The sequence below is a fragment of the Malus sylvestris genome, chromosome 8 (assembly GCF_916048215.2).
Source record: "Malus sylvestris chromosome 8, drMalSylv7.2, whole genome shotgun sequence".
In the NCBI taxonomy this organism is placed as follows: Eukaryota; Viridiplantae; Streptophyta; class Magnoliopsida; order Rosales; family Rosaceae; genus Malus; species Malus sylvestris.
Window position 1 is genome coordinate 29,529,438 of NC_062267.1, and position 23,374 is coordinate 29,552,811.

Below are 23,374 nucleotides of genomic sequence, written 5' to 3' on the forward strand. Positions count from 1 at the left end.
ATTCACTTTACCCTTTATTTTGTCCTTATCATTAAAACTCAAAGTTTTCAAATCATTTTAATTAGTTTTCCTTTATTTTTTTAATTGATATTTTTATCATTTTAGTGGCTCCAACAAGTGCTATTCGTGTCATATCAATTGTTAATCATATGTGTAGAATATCTCTTATCAGGAATAATTAAGGGTACCAAAAGAGAATCTAGTGACGTAATTAAGATTTGACCTAATTAAGGGTACGAAAAAGAGTATAGTGACATAATTAAGATTTGACCTAATTAAGGGTACGAAAAAGAGTATAGTGACATAATTAAGATTTGACCCAATTAAGGGTACGAAAAAGAGTACAGTGAATAATTAAGATTTGACCTAATTAAGGGTACGAAAAAGAGTCTCGTGACATAATTAAGATTTGACCTAAAAGAATAAGAACAGATACATGGTGCAAGTATGACGTATGAATATCTAAACTGAGATCCTTTCCGACTCTTTGCATATGAGCCAATGGATTAGAAGTTTCGTAAGATTCATTTTAAATCTTGTGATTTTTATTAGCTCATTTTACTGATTCATTTTACATAAATTAAAATTTCACATTTCTTTTAATCTCTTTAACAATTCAAAATTTTAAATCTTTAAACTCCGAACACAAAAATCAAAAAAAAAAAAAGAAAAAAAAAAGGAGATCTCAGACTCCGAATGTCTGATCTATGACTCAGCAAAAACCCTAATCTTTCAAGAAATATAATTGTTATAATAGGAACACGTCATCCAATGTCTGCGCTGTGGATCGTGTGATTTTATAATTATATGACATCATAGCATTGGAGATACAGGGATTGTGTTGACCCTGCTAGCAAATTGACCATGGTGGAATTCCAAGTCACGTTGAAATGGGCTTGTCATCTTTGTAGTCTAAAATATATGATTGCCACTCATGCTCTCTAATGCAACGTCGTATATTTATCAATATGTTATCTATCGATCCCTACACAGCTCTACGTTGAAAGCATATCTTCAACACTTACCTTTAGTATTACGTCCTTAATGCATCTCAAGGGGCATCGTACCTAAAGTTTACTACAAAGTATAGATACCCTAATTTAGTCAATGTTATCTGGTTTACGTGCATTCTTTCTTTAGAGTACGAGCTTTGTTTATTTTTTTTTATTTTTACGATTAACGTATTTTGATTGTACAAGAATTGTTAATTTTCCTTATTACCATTTAAAGATCATTTAAAAAAAATATTTTAATCAGAGATAATTTAATCATTCAAATACATAGAATAAATTGATGTCTAGGTAATCACTGGCCGACCTTGACCTCTATTATTTTGAGGTCATATCTAGTATTCAGAGTTTGCCTTGATTTGATCATTTTAGTCACAAATGCATAGAATTAATTGATGATATAGGTACCAAATGATATGTTCATGATGAACCGTCTATTTATTTAATACATTTAGATGAACGACTGTGATCTCCTAATCGAATGATCTTTTGTATGAGTGATCTTCAAAAGAGGATTAAAGGAGAAAAAGGTTATGTTCGTCATTTTGCTTTCATGCAAAAGAGCAATTTGGCGAAAATTGAAAATATTGGAACCACAATGACAAATATGTCATGATTTAGAACATGCTTAAATGTTTTAATACAACTATATTAAGGGGTGATGAATAAATTGGTATCGAAGTCATATTTTATAAATTTAAACCTAAGTTATTTACTTACAAATGAAGAAAAATATCATTATACTATAGTCTAAAGTATATATATTTACATTGTACTCTACCATTGTCTAAAATAACATTATACTCGTATTTTTTTCCCAGTTCTAAATGCTTCATGGGCTGGTCGACCCAGGTTCGCATGGACTAAACCTGCCTCCTAAATTCTCCAAACCTAATATAAGCTTTTTCTTCATGGGCTGGTCGACCCAGGTTCATCTCACAGATTCTTAATTATATAAGAAAGTCTCACACAGACATTGTACCGCTGCCATTTCAAAAATATTGAATTCTACATTACATATGTACAACTCAGATTATACATATAGAATTCGTGAATGGTTGAATATCATTCTTCTCACTCGGAAGAAATATATACATACACACACACACACACATCCTTAATCACAATTAATGAAGGAGAAATATTAAGGAAATAAATTCTCAGTATAATCAATTATAGTAATTACATTTCAGTTTCTAACGCTCACCTTCAAATTGGTGCATAAATATCGAACATGCCCAACTTGCCCCAAGTTTGCAAATATTCTATTTGATACTGTTGTTGTTAAGACATTTGCAAGCTAATCCTTCGACTTGACTCTTGCTATCTCACTAATTTTTCGGTTTATCGTCTCCTTGATAAAGAATCGATCTACTTCCACATGCTCTGTTCGATCATGATAATTGGATTAACTGCAATCTCATATTCAATTTTACTGTCACAATACAACTTCTTGATCTTTTTCGGACCATATCCCAAGCCCCTGAAGATATTTCGTACCCAAAGCATTTCAATAGTTCCCAAAGCAACTCCTCTATATTATGCTTCGGCACTCGAGTGAGCAACAATATTATGTCTCTTTGTCCACCAAGCAACAAGATTATCTCCCACAAATGTGAAGTTACCTGATGTTGATCAATTGTAATAAATCGAACTTGCTCAATTGGCACATGTATGGTTCAAGCTCCAAACAACCATTCTTTGAGGACAACACTCCTGGAGCTGACTTGACTTATCATAAAATTGTCATCAATGCATCCATGTTGCTTCGTAGGATTATGCATAAACTGGCTTACCACACTTAAAGCATAAGCCAAGCCTAGCCGCTAATGAGCCAAATATATCAATCTTCCTACCAGCTGTTGATATCTCTTCTTATCACACGATGATTGATCCAAATTAGACCACAATTTTAAATATTCTTCCAATGACATATCAATCGGTTGATACACTAACATTCCAATCTCATGTAATAAATCAAGAGCATAATTGCTCTGTGATATAAAGATACCATCATTCGAACGAGCCATTTCAATACCCAATACTTCAATAAACCAAGTTCCTTCATCACAAATTCTCACGCTAAATAACTTCGCAATGCTCTTCGCTCCTCACAATCATCACTAGTTACTACCAGTCAATGGAAGAGAGCAGTTAGAAAATGGTAGGTGTCTGAAGAAGAATCCATGCTAGCCATGCCATGGGAGATTTGTAGACTTGAAGAAGAAGACTTATGTTTGGTATCGGGTTTAATGGGTTGGTTTGCGTTTGGATACAAAGATAGTTGAGTGTTGTTGAAATTAATAGATGTCTCAAAACCATTGGGTCACATACACAAGTCAGTACTTTGGGTACTTATCAATGAGTACTTTGTATCTTTACTTTCTGATTTGGCTGAATTAAAAAATAACATGTGTTTCTTATTTTTTAAAATCGAAGAAAAATTAAATAATATGTCCATTATTTTCTTACACTATAAAATATGTGTTGAATATCGTTAAGCAAAACTAAAAGGCGAGTTACTCACTAGTGAGAATCAAAGTATTATTTATTATCTAAAATTTACAAAATATATGTATGAAGAAATATGCATGTTGGACCGAATCCGATAGTTACAGGCCTCGTACAAAAGCCCAACTTAACCCCAACTCAATTGTGCCCTAAATCTAACGGACAACAATCCATGTAATAATTTAGACAAGTTAATCGTAGCCGTAGGTTCCGCTTTAAAAGCACTGTTAGATCCGCAACCCTAAATCCTGCTAGGGTTTGCTCAGTCAGTCTCGCCGAAACCAATCTATTGCTGGTTGCGCCGCTTGCTTACATTTTTACCTCTCTTCGTCGCGCTTCGCAGGTAACATCGTTCAATTTCTCTGAAATTTTTAGGTTAAACCTATTCACTTTTGTGTAATTCATGGAATTTTTTTAATTTATAATTTTATCAATGCCCTAATTCATGGAAATTTGAATCGCAAGCTAAATTATGAATAAATTATATGAAATCACTTTATGATTTTTCCATTTTTTAGTAGAAAACTGTTAAATTTTTGGGGGGTTTCAAGGAGTTTTCGTATGTATTTGCTGTGATTTGTATTTGTACTTGTTGCCCCGATCACTGTGGACATGTTAGATACTACAAACTTTCTCTGTTGGCGATACCGAATTGCTTCCCATAAGAACATTGTGAGTAATCAAGGCTGGAGTCTCAAAAGGGCTCTATTTTTGCCAAAACCCTGATTGGGGTTTTGGAAAGAAATACCGAGGAGCCCGAGAATTGGCACTATATTTTGGTGCCATAGGCCTTTGGTTTTTGGGAGCATTTCGTGTCACCTACTGGAGAAGGTGGTTGTATTCTACCTTGTTTTTTGGCTCAAGGGCTTGTCCTTGGATTTTTCGATTGTTTTTGTATGTTTTGAGTAGATTGCAAATTTATTTAAGGGTTTTATCTTGTAAAGAATTTAAAGTATTACATTTTTAAGGTCTTTGTAACCAATTTTTGGAGTTTGATATAATGACAGTGCAATGGTTTCTTGTCAGGAATTTTTGGAATTTTCACACATTTTGGGGATTTGGATTTGTTTCAAGTGGTTTTATCTTAAAGGATTTATAATTCTTTTACAGTTCCAACTTCTAAGATCCTTTGTCATCAGTTTTTGGAGTTTCTAATAGTACTACAATGATTAGATTTTTTGCGTTTGATGCTGCACATGTTACTTAAAATTTCATACATGAAATTATTTTTGTAGGTTAATTTTATGTGGATACTATGATTATGTGATTTTCTTTATCATTGTGTCAAAGTAATTTGTTTAATTCTTTTTACGTCAAGATGTTATTATTGTGTGAGATACATGGCTGAATTTATTTGTGTAATTGTAAGAAAATCTGAGGTTTTGGAGTTTTGTAGACCTAGTTTGAGAAGGAAGCATGTCTCATCGTAAGTTTGAACACCCAAGACATGGCTCTTTGGGATTTCTTCCAAGGAAAAGAGCAGCCCGCCACAGAGGAAAAGGTTTATTCTTCTTTTCAGTTTCAACGTGATATTCAATAGTTGTGTTTCCTTGAAAAGTTGCAATGAAATGATGACTCATGTTTGTTTGAACTGGCTCTGGGTTTTCTTGAGTGAAATGCACTGGATCTTTTTCATATTTTTTTGTTGAAGTTATAACTTTCATATTGTGCATAGGTTTTTTTCCGTGCATTTGGTATATGGTTAAGCAGCTTTATAAGTTACACCTAACTTGAGGACTTGTATCATTGGTCCAGTTATATAGGGATGATAATGCATAGTTGGTATCAATGTGCTTGTTGCATCTCGCTTTATATCATATCTAATATTTCTCATACAAGTTATTAGTTTCTCGGTGTATATCCACACATTGGAATGCTATATATAATATATTTTATCCACTTTCCATTTCGTATTTATACCTGAAGACTATTGTTGTTTGTGATTGCATCTTATTTCTGTTACTGTTCTTTACGGAACTGTTAAACTTTTTGGTTGTTCTCTCCTTGGAAAATTTGGCTTACTTGGTTTTGTGTATGCAGTGAAGGCCTTCCCCAAAGACGATCCAACGAAAACTCCCAGATTGACTGCTTTCCTGGGATACAAAGCTGGAATGACCCATATTGTGAGAGATGTTGAAAAACCCGGATCAAGTGAGTTGGTCTATTGTTTTACGCTTGTTCTTTAGTTGAATGAGAACTTAAAAACTGTTACTTTGAGGAAAACTTTGTGATAAAAGTATTAATAGAAATATAAGATAAAAATTAGTAGAAATATATTGCTAACATTTTCACAAGTAATTTTTCTGCATTTGCATTGTAAATTATAAAGAATACTATGATGTTTCGCATGTACCAGAATAATGCTTTTTGTGAATTTCTATATGTTTTCTTGAATTAAGGTTTTAGCTGTTTTTATTGATCAGTGTTCTGAAGTTTTTGAAATCGGAAGTAAAATACAAGTGATCTATTTTCTATTATTTTACCTCAGTTCCATTGTATATTGAATTGTAGTATCATGTTATTGAGTTATTCACTAGGCTTAAAAGAGATTTGGAACTTTTAACTAGTTCTTTGGGTTACTGAAGCATAGTAGTATTGCTTTTGCTTTTTGGCTTGTTCTTTGTGCTTGGTCCAATGATATATCATCTGTACTCCATATTGTGTCCTGAAACCAATATTTCCCTGCAGAGTTACACAAGAAAGAAACATGTGAAGCAGTTACAGTTATTGAAACACCACCAATGGTGGTGGTTGGTGTTGTTGGTTATGTGAAGACACCCCGTGGTCTCCGTTCATTGGACACAGTTTGGGCCCAGCATTTGAGTGAGGAGGTGAAGAGGAGATTCTACAAGAACTGGTGCAAGTCAAAAAAGAAAGCATTCACCAAGTACTCAAAAAGGTATGAGAGCGAAGATGGGAAAAAGGACATCCAGGCTCAGTTGGAGAAAATGAAGAAATACTGCTCTGTTATTCGTGTTTTAGCCCACACTCAGGTAAATTATATTGATTTGTTTGGTGAACAAAATAAAATATGTGATTACTGAACGTGCCCAGTAAAACAGTTACCCAGTTTGCTGCCATTCTGATGTTCCATTGCTGAAAATATTTACTTTTACCTAGAATAATCTTTTTTGGCTTATCTTTTGCAGATTAGGAAAATGAAGGGGTTGAAGCAGAAGAAAGCCCATCTGATGGAGATTCAAGTGAATGGTGGGGAAGTTGCAAAGAAGGTTGACTACGCTTATAGCTTGTTTGAGAAGCAGGTTCCTGTTGATGCTGTTTTCCAGAAAGATGAGATGATTGACATTATTGGGGTTACCAAGGGGAAGGGTTATGAGGGTGTGGTGACTCGATGGGGTGTCACCCGTCTTCCACGTAAGACCCATCGTGGTCTACGTAAAGTAGCCTGTATTGGTGCCTGGCATCCAGCTAGGGTGTCATTTACTGTTGCCAGGGCTGGGCAGAATGGTTACCACCATCGTACTGAGATGAACAAGAAGATTTACAAGCTTGGGAAGGCTGACCAAGAGTCGCACACTGCAATGACTGAGTTCGACAGGTTTGTGACTCTTCCTTTGTAATTTTTTCTTTGTTTGATTCCACTGTGATTGAATTTGTATTGGTTTACTCATACGTGTTGGGAATTGGCACGATGTATTTGGTTTTTCGCGGTAAGGCTAGTGTGAGTTCAACTTCGAACTTCTATTAATGATATTTTTACGTTTTTATGTTCAGGACTGAGAAGGATATTACCCCAATGGGAGGTTTCCCGCACTATGGTGAAGTGAAACAGGATTACCTTCTAATGAAAGGCTGCTGCGTGGGTCCTAAAAAGCGCGTTGTTACCCTGAGGCAGACGCTTCTGAAGCAGACATCTAGGGTTGCGTTGGAGGACATTAAGCTCAAGTTCATCGATACATCGTCAAAATTTGGCCATGGCCGCTTCCAGACTACCCAAGAGAAGGCTAGGTACTACGGCCGGCTCAAGGCTTAATCTGACAATATTGATCGATTCCAATTTTCATGGAGCCTTTATAAGTTAAGACATCTTTTGCTTCTGGTTTGGATTCGAAGTTTTGATTGCTTCCAGTTTTGCGACAGAATATATGTTTGGGATTCTAAACTATGAGAAACAAATTTGCTGCTGTTGTTGCTTTCGCTCAACAGACATGTTTCATTCTATTTTTGTTGGAGTTGATTCTATATGGAGAGTAATTTGTATGGCAGGGGCATAATGTTGTAACAGCATCCGGTGCATATAATGCAAGGATACGTGGAAAAAAAATGTCCTTATACTGTATTGGGACGGGATGGGACGGGATGTCTTGTGGGGTATACCTGTGCCATGCTTATCATCTTAGGACAAGGATTGTTTGCTGTTCTACTTCCGGTGCCCTTCTGTTTTGTATGGTCAGACAATCCTTGTCCATCATCTTAAAGTATCTTAAAGTGATGGTGATGTTCGTTATCGAATTTAAGACAGTTGGATGAGTTTAAGTTTCGAGATCTGTATAGTGGTTAGATACAAATTTTTAACTCTAAACTTATTCAATGATAATACGTAATGTGGTAAGCATTACTAAGGATGGTGTGTATTATTACCATTGAATGCATATTGTATGGTGTCCCACACTGAGCATATATTTGATGTGATGTAATACTTTATAAAAATGGTAATCAGACGGTCCCTAATAATGAGAAAAAGTAAAATGATTAAGTTCAAGTACTCTTTTCCCATGCATGTTCTATGTTCTTGCCTTTCCTCTTTAATATAGTATGAGAACAAAGACATTAGTAAAGTTGATCAAAAAAGTTGCTTGCCAAATCTCCAATAGATATGGATAACCTTTGTTGAAAATGTCTTACATGGACAATGAAATGTAATTGTCTTTTTGTGAGGCGATTTTTGTATAATTGATTATTAATTGTGAATTTTTTTTAATTTACTTACCAATTATAAAGAAAGCTGGTGTTTTTTTTCTTGATTTCTAATGTAAAACTCATTTAGAAGTGTTTTTAAAATAACTGAAAGCGTTTTTTTATGAATATATTTTTTAAACCATTCCTTAATACAAATTCAAGTGGATCCTAAAAAAAACACTTGAAGTGATTTTGAAATTCATAATCATTTTCATCAAAAATTATTTTAATTATTTTAAAAGCACTTATATTTGTACTTTGTGTTTTTAATATATATTACTGACTTTTATGTGAAAAGCCCAATGGAAATAATGAAATGGGCAGCTTTGTATTTCTTATCAGATATTTTTCCCATAAAAGTATATTTTTATTCATATTGAAGGTTAAAAGGAAAGGGGAATCATTTCTTTTTTGTTTTTCTGATTTGACATGGCACATTGGCTTATTTATTTGATTCATAATTTTATCTTACTTTATCTTACTATTAATTTGGATATGCGATTCTTTTTGTTTAAGAGGTTAAGGATGTTAATGAATACAAGAATCTCACATTAGAAAGTAAAAAAATAAAAAAAATAAATAGTTACACTTTTAATATTATCAAGGACTGCTTATGTGATCAGTGTTGTGCAACTAGTATGATGTAAACTAGAAGATAATATTGATGTTGTTAAGAGGTCGCTAACCTGAACTGAGTATTGATCTTATCGTATCTTGTTTGCGCACTTAATGACGGATGTAGAATTAGTTACACATATGGTTTACTACGTGCTGTTCTCAAGTGAAGGCATGCCTCATATAAAGCGAAAATATTTGTGGCCGAAAGATCAAGCGATATAGGATGTCAAATTACGGTCCAAATTCTTTGTTTCTCAAGTGAAGGCATGCCTCAAATAAAGCAAAAATATTTGTGGCCGAAAGGTCAAGTAAGAATGCTCTGTGTTTAAAGTGGCAAGAAAGATAGGATGTCAAATTAATTCTTTGTTTGACAACCATAGTTAAGTTATTGGCATAATTTATGTTGGTGTGTTGTAACATATGCTCGTTTTAAAATTAAAAAGTGTAAAGATGTTAAGAAAATGAGAGAGTATATTAGTCCAGAAAAGGATCATTGCCGGATCATTTTTTTGGGAATCCTGTGATCGTTCATCGTACATTGTGCGGTCATAAATTATTTGAAATTTAAAATTTAAAATTGAATATAAATAGTACCTAATTAAAACTGACCTCACGATATACGATGAACGATCATGATCACGAAATTTCCGAGAACTCTAGAAAAATGATCCGGCAAGGATACTTTTCCAATTAGTCCAGATAGGCTTTCACATCAGTCTCAGACATGGTGATGGCCTTGTTGACAAAAGGGTTGCACTCAATGCCAAGGCAACCCCACTCTTCCTATTTTTCTCACCATTTTATTTTAATATAATTCTTGCGTGATTCTTTGTCTAAATTTTCCCCTTTTTTTTTTGTTCAATTGGCTTGGCTTGCTCATAAAGGAAGTGTGTAAAAATGAGAAAATTGCATGCGAAAATTACTTTTTTTTTTTTTACTTATAAGACCACAATACTAGGTTCGACATTGGCTCACGACTAATTACATGAGTGAGCCAATATAATCATTTACTATCATTTTGAGTTTTAATGATTGAGATTCGAATTTCACACTCCGGAGTTTGCAGACCGAGCAATCTGAATTGTTTAACTTAAATAATGCAGTTTTCATTAACTCATTTCATTAGCTCATCACACGCACATTCTCTCTCTCTTGAACGCTTCTTGCCCAATTTGTAAATTCCTAAATGCGAGATCCGAAGAAGATCTCAGTCCTTACTTCAAAAACTTTGTTTTGAGTTTTGGCGGGTTTTTCTTTGTAAAGAATTCAGGTATTGGCTCCAGTGTTCTTACAAAAACCTCAAAAGGTTATATTTATAAAAAAAAAAATCTTTATGAGGAACAAATTAATGTGGTCTATATATCTATATGTCACCTCCTCCTTTTTTTAGCTCTGTTTCTTTATGCATGTTACTTGCAATGCTATGCTACCCCTATTGTCCGATTTCCTTTTTTTCTTCATTTTTTAAAATTTATTATTATTAAAAGAAGAAAGAGGTTCAAAACTATTTGAACAATTTAAAAAAATAAAGAGTTTCGAATTTCGGATGCATATGTAAAAACACATTATCCTATTCAATAAGATGTGGCCCCTTTCCTTTCATCTCTTGAATCATTCATTCCTCATATGCGGAGGTGGGTTGTTTGCTTTTCCATTTCCATACTCTTTTTATCCTCTCTTGTTTTGTGTGGTCACAGTTAAACCATGTTAACATTTATATTCTTATTACTTTTTATTTTATTATTTTTATAAAAAAATCAATATAAAATATTGACGTGGCTTAATCGTGATCACACAAACAAAAAGGGATGAAAATAGTATGGAAATGGGAGGGCAGACAATCCACATTCCTCGTCTGCTGGTACAACACAGCTATGATCGACTCTCTCTCTCTCTCTCTCTCTCTCTCTAGATTTCCCACCTTATGTAAATTTTTATTTTTTTGGTATTTTCATAACCTCTGGCTGTTATTTATTTGGGAAGAGGATCCTCTCCTGAGCTCAGGATGGGGACTCTCCTGACCAGCCTATCTGGACCGTTCAAATTTAATTCAAAAACTTCAAATAAGAAACCCTTTAAAAGTTATAATAATTGCAACCGTTGTATTAAATTTGAACGGTCAAGATAAACTGATCAGAAGGATTCCCATCATGAGCTCAGGAGAGTATTCTCTTCCATTTATTTGGGCTTTAAAACAAATATAATACACATTTTGCACCGGCAGCAGCCTTTAATTAGTTTTTATAATCTTTAGCAGCTTTTTCTTTTTTGTCTCTAGTTTTTTGTCCTTCTTTATTTTAGTGGGTAATTATTGGAGAAATGTAGTTAATTTCCACCAGAGGCAGATGGAGTCATGTGGGTTAATAAGTAGGTTTAGAATTACAAATTGGGACTTAAATGAAGTTTATTTTTATTTTTTTAACAATGATTGATTCCTTACATTAACGTCATAATCAGAACCATTTAATATTTCCTTCGTCTTGGTTTTAAATTTATTTCTAGAAAATTCGTTTGATTTAGAGACTCTTTAGTCATCTATATGAATAAAACAAATTGATGGTTGGTCATGAGAATGTTCCTTGTTTATCATAACCGTTGATCTGTTCGACACTTAAGTAAGTTTGGGTTCCACCTTAAAACCAACGTTGAGCACTTTTAGCCGATGGGCTTCACACGTGAAGAAAGTTGGAGTTCTTCCATAAAAACAATTGGAAATATGGGGGAGTTGCCCAACTCCTTATAAGCGATTGCATGGGTTGGTCCTTGACCGCTGTGGGACTTTGTCCTCACTTTCTCATCGACACATATGGATAGCTAAACAGACTTCAAAAGGAATGATTTTTTTTTTTTTAGTATAAAATCTTTAAATGATGATAAAGAGAATAAATAATTCTCACCATAACATTTATACGGCAGAATGATGTTGTGTTGTTATTGAAAGATGAACGATTTTTTACCTATAAGGAGATAAATATTGTCTTTTTTTTTTTATTCGAGCAATATTCTAGTCTAATCTAAATTAAAAGAAAACGAAATTAAACTTAATGCAGTGGTGATGTAGCTAATTTGACTACGCTCGAATCTGCTAATACGAAAATGAAGCGTATCCCTTAAATAAAGATAACTTTTAAAAAGCACCAAATGCAAATAGGGCAGTCTTGGTTTTTTTGGCAAGACGGACAGACAAGGAGCCCCACTCTTTTGATTTCTTTAAGCTTGCTTCTTCGGACAAGGTATAGTATCCATCAAGCTAGGCATCAAAAGATCATGAAAAAAACATGAACAGAAGACTTTGCTGTGCTACCAATGCCATTGTCAATCGGATTGTCATATAACTTTGTCTTTACATTTTCTGTGGGGTGAGAGCTGCTTTCTTCTAAATAATGCAATCACAAGTGTGTGTGTGTGCGCGCGCGTGTGTGGGTAACTTGTTCATCTGTGGCAGCTAGTTAAGCTGTCGAATCGGAGACGAAGATTTACGGTTGCTGCTATAGCTATGGAGCAGAATTCATGGAATTACTGCTTTTAAGACCAGGTTAGTCGTTAAACATCAAGCTTTTATGTCATTACAGTGCTAATTATGTTCCTGATAGCGTCCGGAAAATCTTGCTCTTTTGGTCAGTGGCGAAGCTACGGAGGCGCAAGGAGGTGCGGCCGCAATTTTAATGGAGTAGGCTGTTTCTTTTGGTTTCAGGCACAAAAATCTGTTTTTCTATTTTGTTTTTTCTTATAGTTTTGGATTAGGTTTCCAGCCGCAGACTTGAGCGTAACCAAGTTGGCTTGAGCAATTTACCCCCTATGCATTCAAGTTCGAATTCCCCACTCATAAGTTCAGATAAATTTAGTGTAGACTATCGCTCGAATTAGAAAACAAGGAAGTTTTTGGACCGAGTCTGATTCTTGCCAAACACTTGCACAAATTGATTTTGGAATTTCGACAGAGGAAATCCTTCTTCCTGTGTAAAATTTAGAGATAGGGGAAGAGGGGGGCGTTCTATTGGAGAGTTAGCCCTTTCTAATCGTCTGAGCGGGAAGGAAGTAGCTACTTGTAGTTGATGGCTAATTCTGGGATCTTGGTTTTTTCTTTCCGCCTTGTGTGGGTTTAGAGAGTAAGGCTTCTACTATTTTAGTCACACCCCATTTTTCGGGTTTTCGTTTGTTCTTGTTGATTTCAGCAGAGTGTTGGTTTTGAAACATCCTTACAACCAACACCAGAATGTTAAAAGTTACTTTCATGTCTTCCTTTTCAGCTTGAGGTTTCAAGCATTCAAAATGTATGTGCAAAGACAAACTTACACAAGAAGAAATATTAGCTGCGTCTGAATTAGCAGCAACAATCATATGTTTTGATTACTCTCGTTAATTAGTTCGTAGCGTATCCATACCAAATTCCCGAAATCAGCTTTGTAGAGGGGAGAGGAAAGCGAAAACCTAGTGACCGGAGACTATGAACAAGACTGGTTCGGAAAGGCCGAAGCCATGGAACGGATATACTACAAGTACAGACCCTAGCCCGTCTCAAGCAGGAGGGATCGATCGACAAGTGCAATGGCAAAGCTACGGAACATCATCCATGAGCGCGATTTCTTATGGTTTTGTAGCCACGGCTATCTTGGTTTCCATGTTTCTTATCATGGCCATCTTTGAACATTTGTTTAGGCCAAGTCCTAATCCCTTCTCCACACCTCAATCTCTCCCTCGTGCTTCTCTAGAGTCTGCACATTTCGACAAGCATGGAAGAATTAATCGACAAACTGTAAGTAATTTGTTTCTACTTCGTATGCATTTGCTCTCGAAAGAAAGCGATTACATGTACTAGTTTGAGTTCGCTGATCATAGTTTGTTCGTCGATGTTGCAGGTTTCGACATTGTGTGCGCCGGATTTCTCAGTAGTGATGCCGGGAGAGCAGTGTCCGACCTACATTGCGCAACGGGCTCCTCTCCCGACGTGCTCCAGGGAAGGGGTGCATTGGCCTTCCCATGAACATAATAAATTTGTACTTCCTCCTTAGGATGATTGTAGAGGATGATACTTTCACCGAGGCATTGAATTATGGTACTGAGAGAGGGTGTTTGTATATTAGTTTTACCAAATCATGATGTTTCTTCACCATATAATAATCAACAATTGACTACTTGGGGTTTAAAATTGTCAAAAATCAAATATTTCATGCTGTGTTTTGTTTTCCTTATCTGAAAGCGAACAAATTATATACGTAGTACACTGTCATGTGATGTCTCGTGTCAATGAAATAAGAGTAAATTATAGCAATGATCTCTTAACTTTAACTCAATTAGAGTAATGGTCCATTAACTAAAAATCTATTACTATTGGTCCCTCAACTTTAATTCAACTGGAGAAATGATCCCTCAACTTTAACTCAATTAGAGCAATGGTCCCTCAAACTTTAACCCAATTGTAGCAATGATCATTCCAACATAACTCATTTTGACAAAATTTTGATGAAGTTGACGAAAATAATCATAACTACACGTTTTGATTAGTTAAGGGACCCCAATTGTAGCAATGGTCCTTCCAACATAACTTATTTTGATAAAATTCTGACGGAATTGACAAAAAGGACCATAGCTACACATTTTTATGAGTTGAGGGGCCAATGGTAATGAATTTTAGTTGAGGTTGCTCCAATTTGATTAAAGTTAAGGGTTTATTGCTACAATTTACTCATGAAATAATGACAATGGACAAAACTGACACGTCTTTATTGCATTGACACAAGACATCACCATAGTAGTGTACCCGTGTCATATAAGTCATCTATTTGAAAGTTGGTCCCTCTTGGGGGACCAAGATCCACTCTGGATATGTGTATGGAGCACGGGGACTAAGAGTTTCAAACCACTCAATTTCAATCATACGCTCCTTATTTACCAATTTTACTGGTCTACTTCACAAAAACCCAAAAACTTGAACGGCTCAGATCTCTCTCTCTTGAACAGTCCGAATCTCTTAATCCACGTGCTCCAAACACAGAATCGAAGTGGATTCATTCCAACTCTTTACAGCTTTTGTGTGCTTTTTTTTTTCTTCAGATTTTTCAACCTTCAGTTTAGGAATAAACTTATGACAAATTATGATCTGCAATTTGTAAAATCGATCGGTCTTGAAGCTTAATTTGTGAAATCAAATTATTTTCAAGGAATGCAATGCGAAAAATGGATTCCCTTCCCTATTTGTTTACAAGGAAGACGACCATACCGCCTCGTTTTTCTGTTCCGGTAAATTCATCCAAATCCGGCTGCCGTGCCCGGCAAGCCTGGTCACTACCGAAAGCCAACGCTTAGCTCACCCAGTCCAAAATTTTACACCATACAATTACCAAATGGCAGAACCCTGCCCTGTTGTAAACTTGTCAAGGTCAAAAAAAACCACATTGCAAAAACAAATGACATGAGAGGTGAGAAATGAAATATACAACAGCCACGGCAACTCTCCAGTACCGGATGCCCCCGCCTGTATCCTCGCATCTCCTCCGTTCATCCTCCCAGCACCAAACATCTATACCATCTCTACTTTTTTTTTACCAATTTTCTTTGACAAGCAGCGGAATCCGCTACTGTCCCTCCAACTCTTCTTCGTCAGGTAAAATTACAGTCAATAAAGAATATTTCACACGGAGTGATATCCTGCCCTTCTCAACCACTAGCCTTGCCCCAGAGACAACCCAATAACCTGGAGTCTCCTGTGGCCCTCTTACCATCTCTGTTGTGTCAACGAATTTCCGAAGCTTTGAGGCTTGGATAGGAACCGGAGGACCTCCAGGGTAAACGGCAGAGTTTATGTTCACATCTGCTGGCCGTGGAGGTGGCTTCTGAACTGTTGTAAAATGATGGCTGATTAGTGTTGATATGAGTCCGGACTTATGAGCCAAACCTGGTGATCCATCCCACTCAGGACGCTTTACAATTGCTGCGCTGAAAACAGTAGAGAAGCGGAGTCTCAAGAAGAGAATATTCTTTATTCCATAATTCTCAACCTGTAACTGGGCTCCAGTTACTATTGAATGATCCTCATCGGACTCCACAGGGGCAGTGCAGACATGGGAGAAGTTCTTCCACTGGACTTTCTCATAGTATTTACGATCATAGGGATCGCGACGAAAGTTTCCATTTGGATCATCTTCGAGTTGGAAGATTTTTGGAAGAGAGGAGAGGTGTTGTAAGTGAATGGCCAAACGGTTGCTTCTTTTGCCCTCTAGATACAGTCGCAGGCCAGTCACTGGCCTCTTTCCCACATCAACCTGATATCAACATATAACAAATAAGATTTCTGCCGGTAAGGAAACTATTTTTAAGCACGACAAGTACTCATGGAATTCCTCCTCTCTTTTTTCTGCTCAATAATCAAGCGGTTTAGTTAATGCAATGGAATTATTGGCGCATGATAAGAGAATGAATAGGAAAGCAGTAAATGACCATTCGAACAGATGCCGTCCATACAGCATGTTAATTTTTCCCATGTTAATGGATGAATGTCTCATTTGGTTCAAAGTTCCACATGATAAAAAACGAAAAAAAAAGTCATAAACATAGAACATTTACAATTAAAACACTCATGCAACAAAATTTTACTTCTGCTAAATAAATGGCAAAGGAGACACCTTACCAGACTGGTGTTCACGTAAAGTTTGGGCCCCATTAAACTAAACTGTAGAGATACATTGCTTTGTTGCTTCCGCTGTGGACCAAGGGGAAGGTCACTAAAAACTGGTGCCCATTGCCTCGGCAGCTGAAACTCCAAAAACTGATGGAGTTCTTCAATTGGTGGTTTATCTGTAAGAATAGGAGCAGAATTAAAATTTCCGCATGTTAACTCCTGCCATGTTAATATATATATAATGTTTATGAAAAAATCATGTTGTCTAAGTTGATATTTTCTTCTCCCATAAGAGAAGAAAATATGGTGAAGAATAAGCAGCTCCCGAAGTAACTAGAGTAAATACAAATAAGCAGCTTTCAAAGGCACGTGCTCACAAACACACGCTGCCAAACTGTGAAATTAGACCGTGCATCCAAACAAGATTCCACTTGATCAATGATCCAGACTGACAATTTGGCAACCTAACAAACCAAACTATTTGGTTGAAATTTCAATAAGGCACTTACTATTGTTCAACATAGGAGCCTAATAGTAATATCTAAAGATATGAAGTGCACTTAGGAGAATCAAGAATTTAAAAGCAGCAAATAGAAAATAAAATGCAAAAGTGACGCAAACAGGAAAATCTTTTACTTACATCGTAAATAAAGGTTTATGGCATGGCTCAAGAATCCACTCCCAGGGACTCCATTCAACAGAGTGGTAATTGGTATAAATGACATTGTGATCACATCAGGCTCCAACTGAACAGTTTGTAACCATTCATTATGTGATACATTTCTCGTATCACTTCCACCTCTCCTCTTGCAAATGCTTACAATGTCCTGCAATTAAAGTAACTTAGAAACAAAAAAGAGAATTGAAAAAGTAGCGATTTATTTTTTGATTTATATATCTGATAACCAACGAATTCAGTAAGACAATCAACAAGGTTTAGTAATTATACACACTCCTTGTGTGAATAAGTACTTGATGGACTAGTATCTGCAAACTGCAACCGCTGCTCCCTGATTTCAAACTGAAAAACAAGTGATTAGATAAGGAACTTTTTATTCAACAGGAAAAAAGGATAAGTAACTTATTATGCATGTAGAAATTATAATACAGTAGAAAAAAAAAAAAAAAAAAAGCAGACTTAGAATAAATTCAAAAGAACAACTTTTTAACTTAACTCTTGTATTATCAGTACTAATAAGAAATTGTCCAGGGTTAAATTACAAGGAATGGACTATGTATAAAGCCAATCCTTTGTTGAATAAAAGAATTATATAAGCAATTCAAAGTCCAATCTCACAAATTCCTGCCAAACTAGTTCGCCACCTATGCTGGTCATACTAATGGTTCCCTATAACAACATTCAATCATTGGTTGGTCATACTCCCTTACAACGATGAAACTTCCATGATTATCATCCTTCACACCAAATGAAAACTTTAAGAAAATAAAAAAATTTGCACGTCATAATCTATTATGGATTCATCTGAAGCTTTTCTTTTCATATCATTCATTATGATCAACTCATGAATTTGAGCTAATCTAGGAAAGGATACATCCTTGGTATCCAGCCACCGTATACTTACTAGAAACTATAGCAAGATTAAAAATTACCCTGAGGAAAGGATGTTAACTTTTGACACTCAAAGACCTTGTAATCCATTTTTTTTAGAAACAGGTCATTTTTAAGAATTAAGAACTAAAACTATTAAATGACATACCATAGACATGTTACGAACCTTGCCATTCTTGTAACCTTGTTCCGAAGGCATACCAGACTGACCATTGGCGTCTAAAAACCTTTTATCTGCCATATCCTTTAGTTTTTTCTGTATATCAGCCGGTTGAAGAGTTGAAGAATGCTGCTGCTTCACATATATAACATCTTTCCCTCCCATCTTCACACCAACAACAATATGCGTTCCAAATGTCTCTATAAACCTAGAATGAACATGAGAACACGTTCCAGTTTTCAAAATTTTAATACAGTAGACATGGATATATATATATACAGGAAGCCTTTAAGGAAAGGGATCCCCATTTTTTTATAAAAATGGCACGATATCGAATTTTAACGATCCGAACCGTCTATTTTTCAAGTTCCACCTCATGATCATCCTTGCAAAATATTAGCCAAATCGGAAATATTTAAGACATCTAATTGGGTTAAAAAAAATTAACGAATACTTTGTTATTTAAGAAACAATGAAATTTTATCTTGATAATTAAATAGGCAAATGATTTTGGATTGAATTGAATTTTTGCAAGGATGATCTATGAATCGAGACTTACAAACTAGACGGTTTAGATCGTTGAAGTTCGATGTGGAGTGAGCCCCACACTTAGTCCCCATTTTTTGGAAAAAGTGGGGATCCCTTTGCATAAAGGGATACATACATATACATATATTTATCATAACATGCCTTGCAGAAGACTCAATCCCATCTATTACAGCATTTTACTAATGCCATACAGATTAAACCAATAAAAGCATCAACATGAAAATTAGTTATTTCGCTAGAGAACCATGACATCCAAGTATTGCAGATACATAAGCATGAAACATACTTAAGGTCCACAGAATTTAAGGCAATTAATTATGGAAACAGCGTTTGAAAGAAGTATGCAACAATCAATTCCCTTCTTCAACGGGATTCAAGGACTAAGATTAGTTGACGGAACGAGAAGAATGTGTCCTGAAAAGGTGGAATAATGCCCGCGAGGGGGGTGGGGAATGCATCCAAGGGACAGATCAAGAAAATTTCACAAAAATATAGAAAACTCACTTGCTACAGATTTAAAAAGGTAAATAAATATTTTGGACAAGCTTTGTGAACCATGGTTCTTACTTATTTCTTTTCTTCTTTTTCCCCCTTTTTGAAATTTCCACAATACAAGAAACATAGGTGCATGGCATAGGCAAACAACTAGCATATGAAGTACATTACAAAAACAAGCTTCCTATCAGAAGTTATTAGACTTTATATGAAACTTCAAAGACCGAGCTTAGCATGTAGATCAACGCTAATGTTATAATTTGACTAAAAACTCCAAAAACTTCTCACCTTGCTAATGCAGCAGGGTCCCACAATGATGGGACTGCTTTTTTAACATTCTCGCGCAGTACCATCTGAGATTTTTCTAGTGCAACAGAATAGAGAGTGATGGACACCCCATCAAAAGCAAGGGTCTTAGTGTTGGCTGCATCTTTCTGCCAACAACCTGAGAATTCAAACATAGAATTGAAGAGACCCGAGGGTATTTTTCCAGTCAAAGATATTTCCTGGTTGAACTGCTCTGACATCTGCGAGAGAAAAAAATGATAGAAAATTTAATTTCTCTCTACTACCACTCCAAATGCTTAAAGTAAAATCACAGTTACAAAATAAGATTATACCAAAAGAACATATATTTTACTGAAAACCCGGCCTCACCACCACCCAATCCCCATAACCGAACAATATGAAGCCTTGATTTTGCACTACGACATTTTCGTCTTCATCTTTTATTTTCTCGGGGGTGGGAGGAGTGGTAAACACACATTGAGCTATATCATTGTAGTGTTCATTTCGAACTATTTATATTACTATAATGATCAGGTAATCCTAAAACATAACATTTTTCGCTTGATGTCTTCCGATCCTAATGTGACTCTTAAATGTCCTCCATTACTACTCTAGATTGCATCCAACTCCACGAATGTTTTAAAACAAGCCAAGCCGTGATAGCCTCGCATTTGAACATTAGAGTTTAGATTACAAAACTTCAAGAAAGGACATGCATACCAAAAATTCAATCAATAAGAAAAACATGCGAGAATTGCAATTAAGAAAAACTGAAGATACCTGTTGGAAAGAGATAACATCGGACCTGAATCGTGTGCGCTCTCCTTTATCGCATTTAATCGATTTGGGAACATTTGGGATGGTAATCCCACCCGGAAGAACAACCTCGCGACCTCCATCGTCGTCATCGATTTCAATCAATCGAGCAGTGTGAGACTCCCCTTTACAGTACTTGAGCCGTAAATCAATGGATATATCGTATCCACGCCCAATCGATGCAACTGCAATTTCAGCAGCTTCCGTAGCCGGAGCCTTAAGCGCCATTGCTCAGCGCATCGCTCTCATTCACCAAATCAAGATCAAATGTCTGAATTACATACAAAATTCGAGTCTATAAGTAAACAAAAATTCTAATTTAGAAATGATCTATCTGCAGAGACCATAAATTCAGCTGAAAATAAAGAAACAATGGAAATTTTTTACAGAGAAACCAGATCGACGAGGATTCAATACATTTTTTGAGCAGAAACAAAGAGGGAATCGAGCTGAAACGCCGTCGTTGCAATCGGAATTCTCGCGAATTGCGCAATGCCAGTGCGAGATTCGGCTTCGATTGTACAAAAACTTGGGTCGAGGAGTGGACTGACTGGGTTTTCGAAAGAGAGAAACCCTAGTCACAGAGTGAGACAAGTGTCAACTGAATGAGTGAAAAGCACGGGAGAGAGAGAGAGAGAGAAAGAGAGAGAGAGAGAGAGAGAGAGTAAAAGTGAGAGTTGTGGGGTTTGACCGAATTTGAAAGATTTATTGACTCGTCGTCTCCGTCGGTCGGTCGTCGTCAAAGACAAGTGAGAACGAGAGAGAAAGAAAGTACGGGGAAGGATCAAGCTCCTTTGTCAGACAATAATTTTGTTAGATTAGTCATTGACGAAATTTGAATACACATCATTATGTAAGATCTCAATATCTTTCCATCATTGTGATAAAGGATCACTTGCGAGTTATGAAGTTTAGCTTTTACATATTGTTTCCTAAAATTTTAAAATTATATCAATTTAAAATTTTATTTTTTTTAATGTCTAGTCATCCAATTGATGAATTTTATTTTTTTTGGCCAATACCAATTGAGTTATCAAGTATCAATTAGACCAAAATGCACAAATTCATACAATTGCCATACATTTAGGGTGCTTATTGTTGAGTTATATATTAGTTAAAGTGTAAATAGTAGTTTATTGTCCTACATTGGTGAAGTACATATGTAATACCAATTGTAACTCCTATATATACTCCACTTTGGAGATTAATGAATATATAAGAAATTCTCAAATATTGTCATATATATTTTTGGTATTTACCATGTTTAGTTTAATATTGGTATTTACCATATTTAGTTTAATATGGCATCAAAGCAGTTCGCTCTTGGTGACCTGTGTGCTTTAATTTTGTGTCCACGTTTTTCGTGATTTTCTCTGTGAGAAAAAAGAAAAAAAAAGTGAATAGTGTCGCGCTACAGTACAACACTTTGCTACAGTGAGTGGTCATCTACATTGCCGTGAACAGTGATTGCTACAGCGTTGTGATTAGTGCTCTGCTACAGTACCGTGAATATTGATTGCTACAGTGTTCTGGTAAATTGTTTTCATTATGTTGCGTATCTTTTGTGCCTTTATTATTGGTGATTTTGTTCAATGACTCAATATAATCATAGGGTTGTTATGCATCTTGGTGGAACAAATAAATGGATAATTGATATTGGGGCCACTGATTATGTGACTAGTGACCCTAGAGTATTTGATGAGTTATGTGACTATGTTCGTGATTCATATATTACTAGTGCAAATGGAGCACTTTCCCCTGTGAAGGGTGAAGATCCTATCTCTCTGACTCCAACCTTATCACTGGTCCGTACTTTACTTGTTCCTGATGTTAAGTACAATCTTTTGTCGGTAGGAAAACTTCTTGATACCTTATATCTGCTCACTTCTACTCTGCGTATTGTTATTTTCAAGACATTTAAATTGAGAAGATAATTGGTCATGGTAAAAGAATAAGGGGTTTGTACATCTTGACTATGGAGGATACTGTTGTTTTCGGTTCAAATAATCATCAAGTTTTAAGTGCTAAAGTGGATGACAGACATCAAATTTGGTTGTGGCATCGACGATTGGGACATCCATCATTCAGTTATATGAAGCATCTATTTCCTTCTTTGTTTCGCACTTGTAGTGATTCAGAGTTCAAGTGTGAAACATGTGTTATGGCTAAGAGTCATCGTGCTTCATTTCTCGTAAGTGATTCTAAAGCTACTTTGCCATTTGATTTGATACATTCTGATGTGTGGGGTCCGGTGAAAGTTACTTTTAATGGATTTCGTTGGTTTGTTACTTTTATTGATGATTGTACTCGGTTAACTTGGGTGTTCTTGATGAAGAATAAAAGTGATGTTCCGTTACTTCTTCAAGAATTTTGTACAATGGTGTTTACTCTGTTTCAGACCAAAGTTAAGGTCCTCAGGTTTGATAACAGAGGAGAATATGTGAATCACACTTTGGCATTTTTTTTTTGTGATCATGGTATTATTCACCAGACAACTACTCCGTTTACACCCCAACAAAATGATGTGTCCGAACGGAAGAATCGTCAAATAATGGAGATTGCTCACTCCTTGATGTTAGATAAATGTGTTCCTAATCATTTGTGGGGTCATGTTGTTTTGGCTGCTGTGTATTTGATCAATCGTGTTCCAAGTAGGGTTCTTAATTTTCAGACACCGTTTGATATGCTACAAAAACATGTTTCTCTTGTTTCTGTATCAAAGCTTCCTCCGAAAGTGTTTGGGTGTATTGTGTGTGTGCATATCTACTCTCATCAGCGGAGTAAACTTGATCCATGTGCTCTCCGGTGTGTCTTTATTG

General features: G+C 35.7%; 3 protein-coding genes across 13 annotated transcripts; 2 read left to right on the forward strand and 1 right to left on the reverse strand.

The window, feature by feature from the left end:
• The first annotated feature begins 3,740 nt into the window (after positions 1 to 3,740).
• LOC126632615 (60S ribosomal protein L3-2-like) lies at positions 3,741 to 7,701 on the forward strand. 2 transcript variants are annotated; one of them, XM_050303058.1, is made up of 6 exons: positions 3,741 to 3,864; positions 4,918 to 5,022; positions 5,562 to 5,672; positions 6,210 to 6,514; positions 6,671 to 7,080; positions 7,257 to 7,701. In XM_050303058.1, exons 2-6 carry the CDS (start codon positions 4,938 to 4,940, stop codon positions 7,513 to 7,515), a joined length of 1,170 nt encoding a protein of 389 aa, XP_050159015.1. In that variant the 5' UTR covers positions 3,741 to 3,864; positions 4,918 to 4,937; the 3' UTR covers positions 7,516 to 7,701. The 2 variants fall into 2 exon arrangements, with proteins under 2 accessions (XP_050159015.1, XP_050159017.1); XM_050303060.1 differs by having other exon boundaries at positions 3,746 to 3,850; positions 4,901 to 5,022.
• Positions 7,702 to 12,273: 4,572 nt separating this feature from the next.
• On the forward strand, positions 12,274 to 14,208 carry LOC126632619 (uncharacterized). Of its 7 annotated transcripts, none has more exons than XM_050303070.1 (4): positions 12,274 to 12,292; positions 12,505 to 12,594; positions 12,682 to 13,815; positions 13,919 to 14,208. In XM_050303070.1, exons 3-4 carry the CDS (start codon positions 13,507 to 13,509, stop codon positions 14,069 to 14,071), a joined length of 462 nt encoding a protein of 153 aa, XP_050159027.1. In that variant the 5' UTR covers positions 12,274 to 12,292; positions 12,505 to 12,594; positions 12,682 to 13,506; the 3' UTR covers positions 14,072 to 14,208. The 7 variants fall into 7 exon arrangements, with proteins under 7 accessions (XP_050159027.1, XP_050159028.1, XP_050159026.1 ...); XM_050303071.1 differs by having other exon boundaries at positions 13,310 to 13,815; XM_050303069.1 differs by having other exon boundaries at positions 12,275 to 12,418.
• A 1,188-nt stretch (positions 14,209 to 15,396) lies between these two features.
• LOC126632611 (MACPF domain-containing protein At4g24290-like) lies at positions 15,397 to 21,280 on the reverse strand. 4 transcript variants are annotated; one of them, XM_050303041.1, is made up of 8 exons: positions 20,951 to 21,280; positions 20,520 to 20,826; positions 19,740 to 19,978; positions 18,396 to 18,615; positions 17,630 to 17,698; positions 17,318 to 17,504; positions 16,687 to 16,853; positions 15,397 to 16,321 (listed from the first exon to the last, which is right to left on the reverse strand). In XM_050303041.1, exons 2-8 carry the CDS (start codon positions 20,781 to 20,783, stop codon positions 15,635 to 15,637), a joined length of 1,833 nt encoding a protein of 610 aa, XP_050158998.1. In that variant the 5' UTR covers positions 20,784 to 20,826; positions 20,951 to 21,280; the 3' UTR covers positions 15,397 to 15,634. The 4 variants fall into 4 exon arrangements, with proteins under 4 accessions (XP_050158998.1, XP_050158997.1, XP_050158999.1 ...); XM_050303040.1 differs by having other exon boundaries at positions 20,973 to 21,279; XM_050303042.1 differs by having other exon boundaries at positions 18,414 to 18,615; positions 20,973 to 21,278.
• Between the last annotated feature and the right edge of the window lie 2,094 nt (positions 21,281 to 23,374).

What these genes read in the sequence shown, in the direction of transcription:
- LOC126632619 (XM_050303070.1), top strand. Translation starts at nt 13,507, where the DNA reads ATGAACAAGACTGGTTCGGAAAGGCCGAAGCCATGGAACGGATATACT. An exon ending in GAAGAATTAATCGACAAACT is followed by an intron (nt 13,816 to 13,918) that starts GTAAGTAATTTG and finishes TCGATGTTGCAG; the next exon opens with GTTTCGACATTGTGTGCGCC.
- LOC126632615 (XM_050303058.1), top strand. Translation starts at nt 4,938, where the DNA reads ATGTCTCATCGTAAGTTTGAACACCCAAGACATGGCTCTTTGGGATTT. An exon ending in AGCCCGCCACAGAGGAAAAG is followed by an intron (nt 5,023 to 5,561) that starts GTTTATTCTTCT and finishes TTGTGTATGCAG; the next exon opens with TGAAGGCCTTCCCCAAAGAC. An exon ending in TGTTGAAAAACCCGGATCAA is followed by an intron (nt 5,673 to 6,209) that starts GTGAGTTGGTCT and finishes ATTTCCCTGCAG; the next exon opens with AGTTACACAAGAAAGAAACA.
- LOC126632611 (XM_050303041.1), bottom strand. Translation starts at nt 20,783, where the DNA reads ATGGCGCTTAAGGCTCCGGCTACGGAAGCTGCTGAAATTGCAGTTGCA. An exon ending in AGGTTCGTAACATGTCTATG is followed by an intron (nt 17,699 to 18,395) that starts GTATGTCATTTA and finishes CTTGTTTTTCAG; the next exon opens with TTTGAAATCAGGGAGCAGCG. An exon ending in TTTACGTGAACACCAGTCTG is followed by an intron (nt 16,322 to 16,686) that starts GTAAGGTGTCTC and finishes TGTTGATATCAG; the next exon opens with GTTGATGTGGGAAAGAGGCC.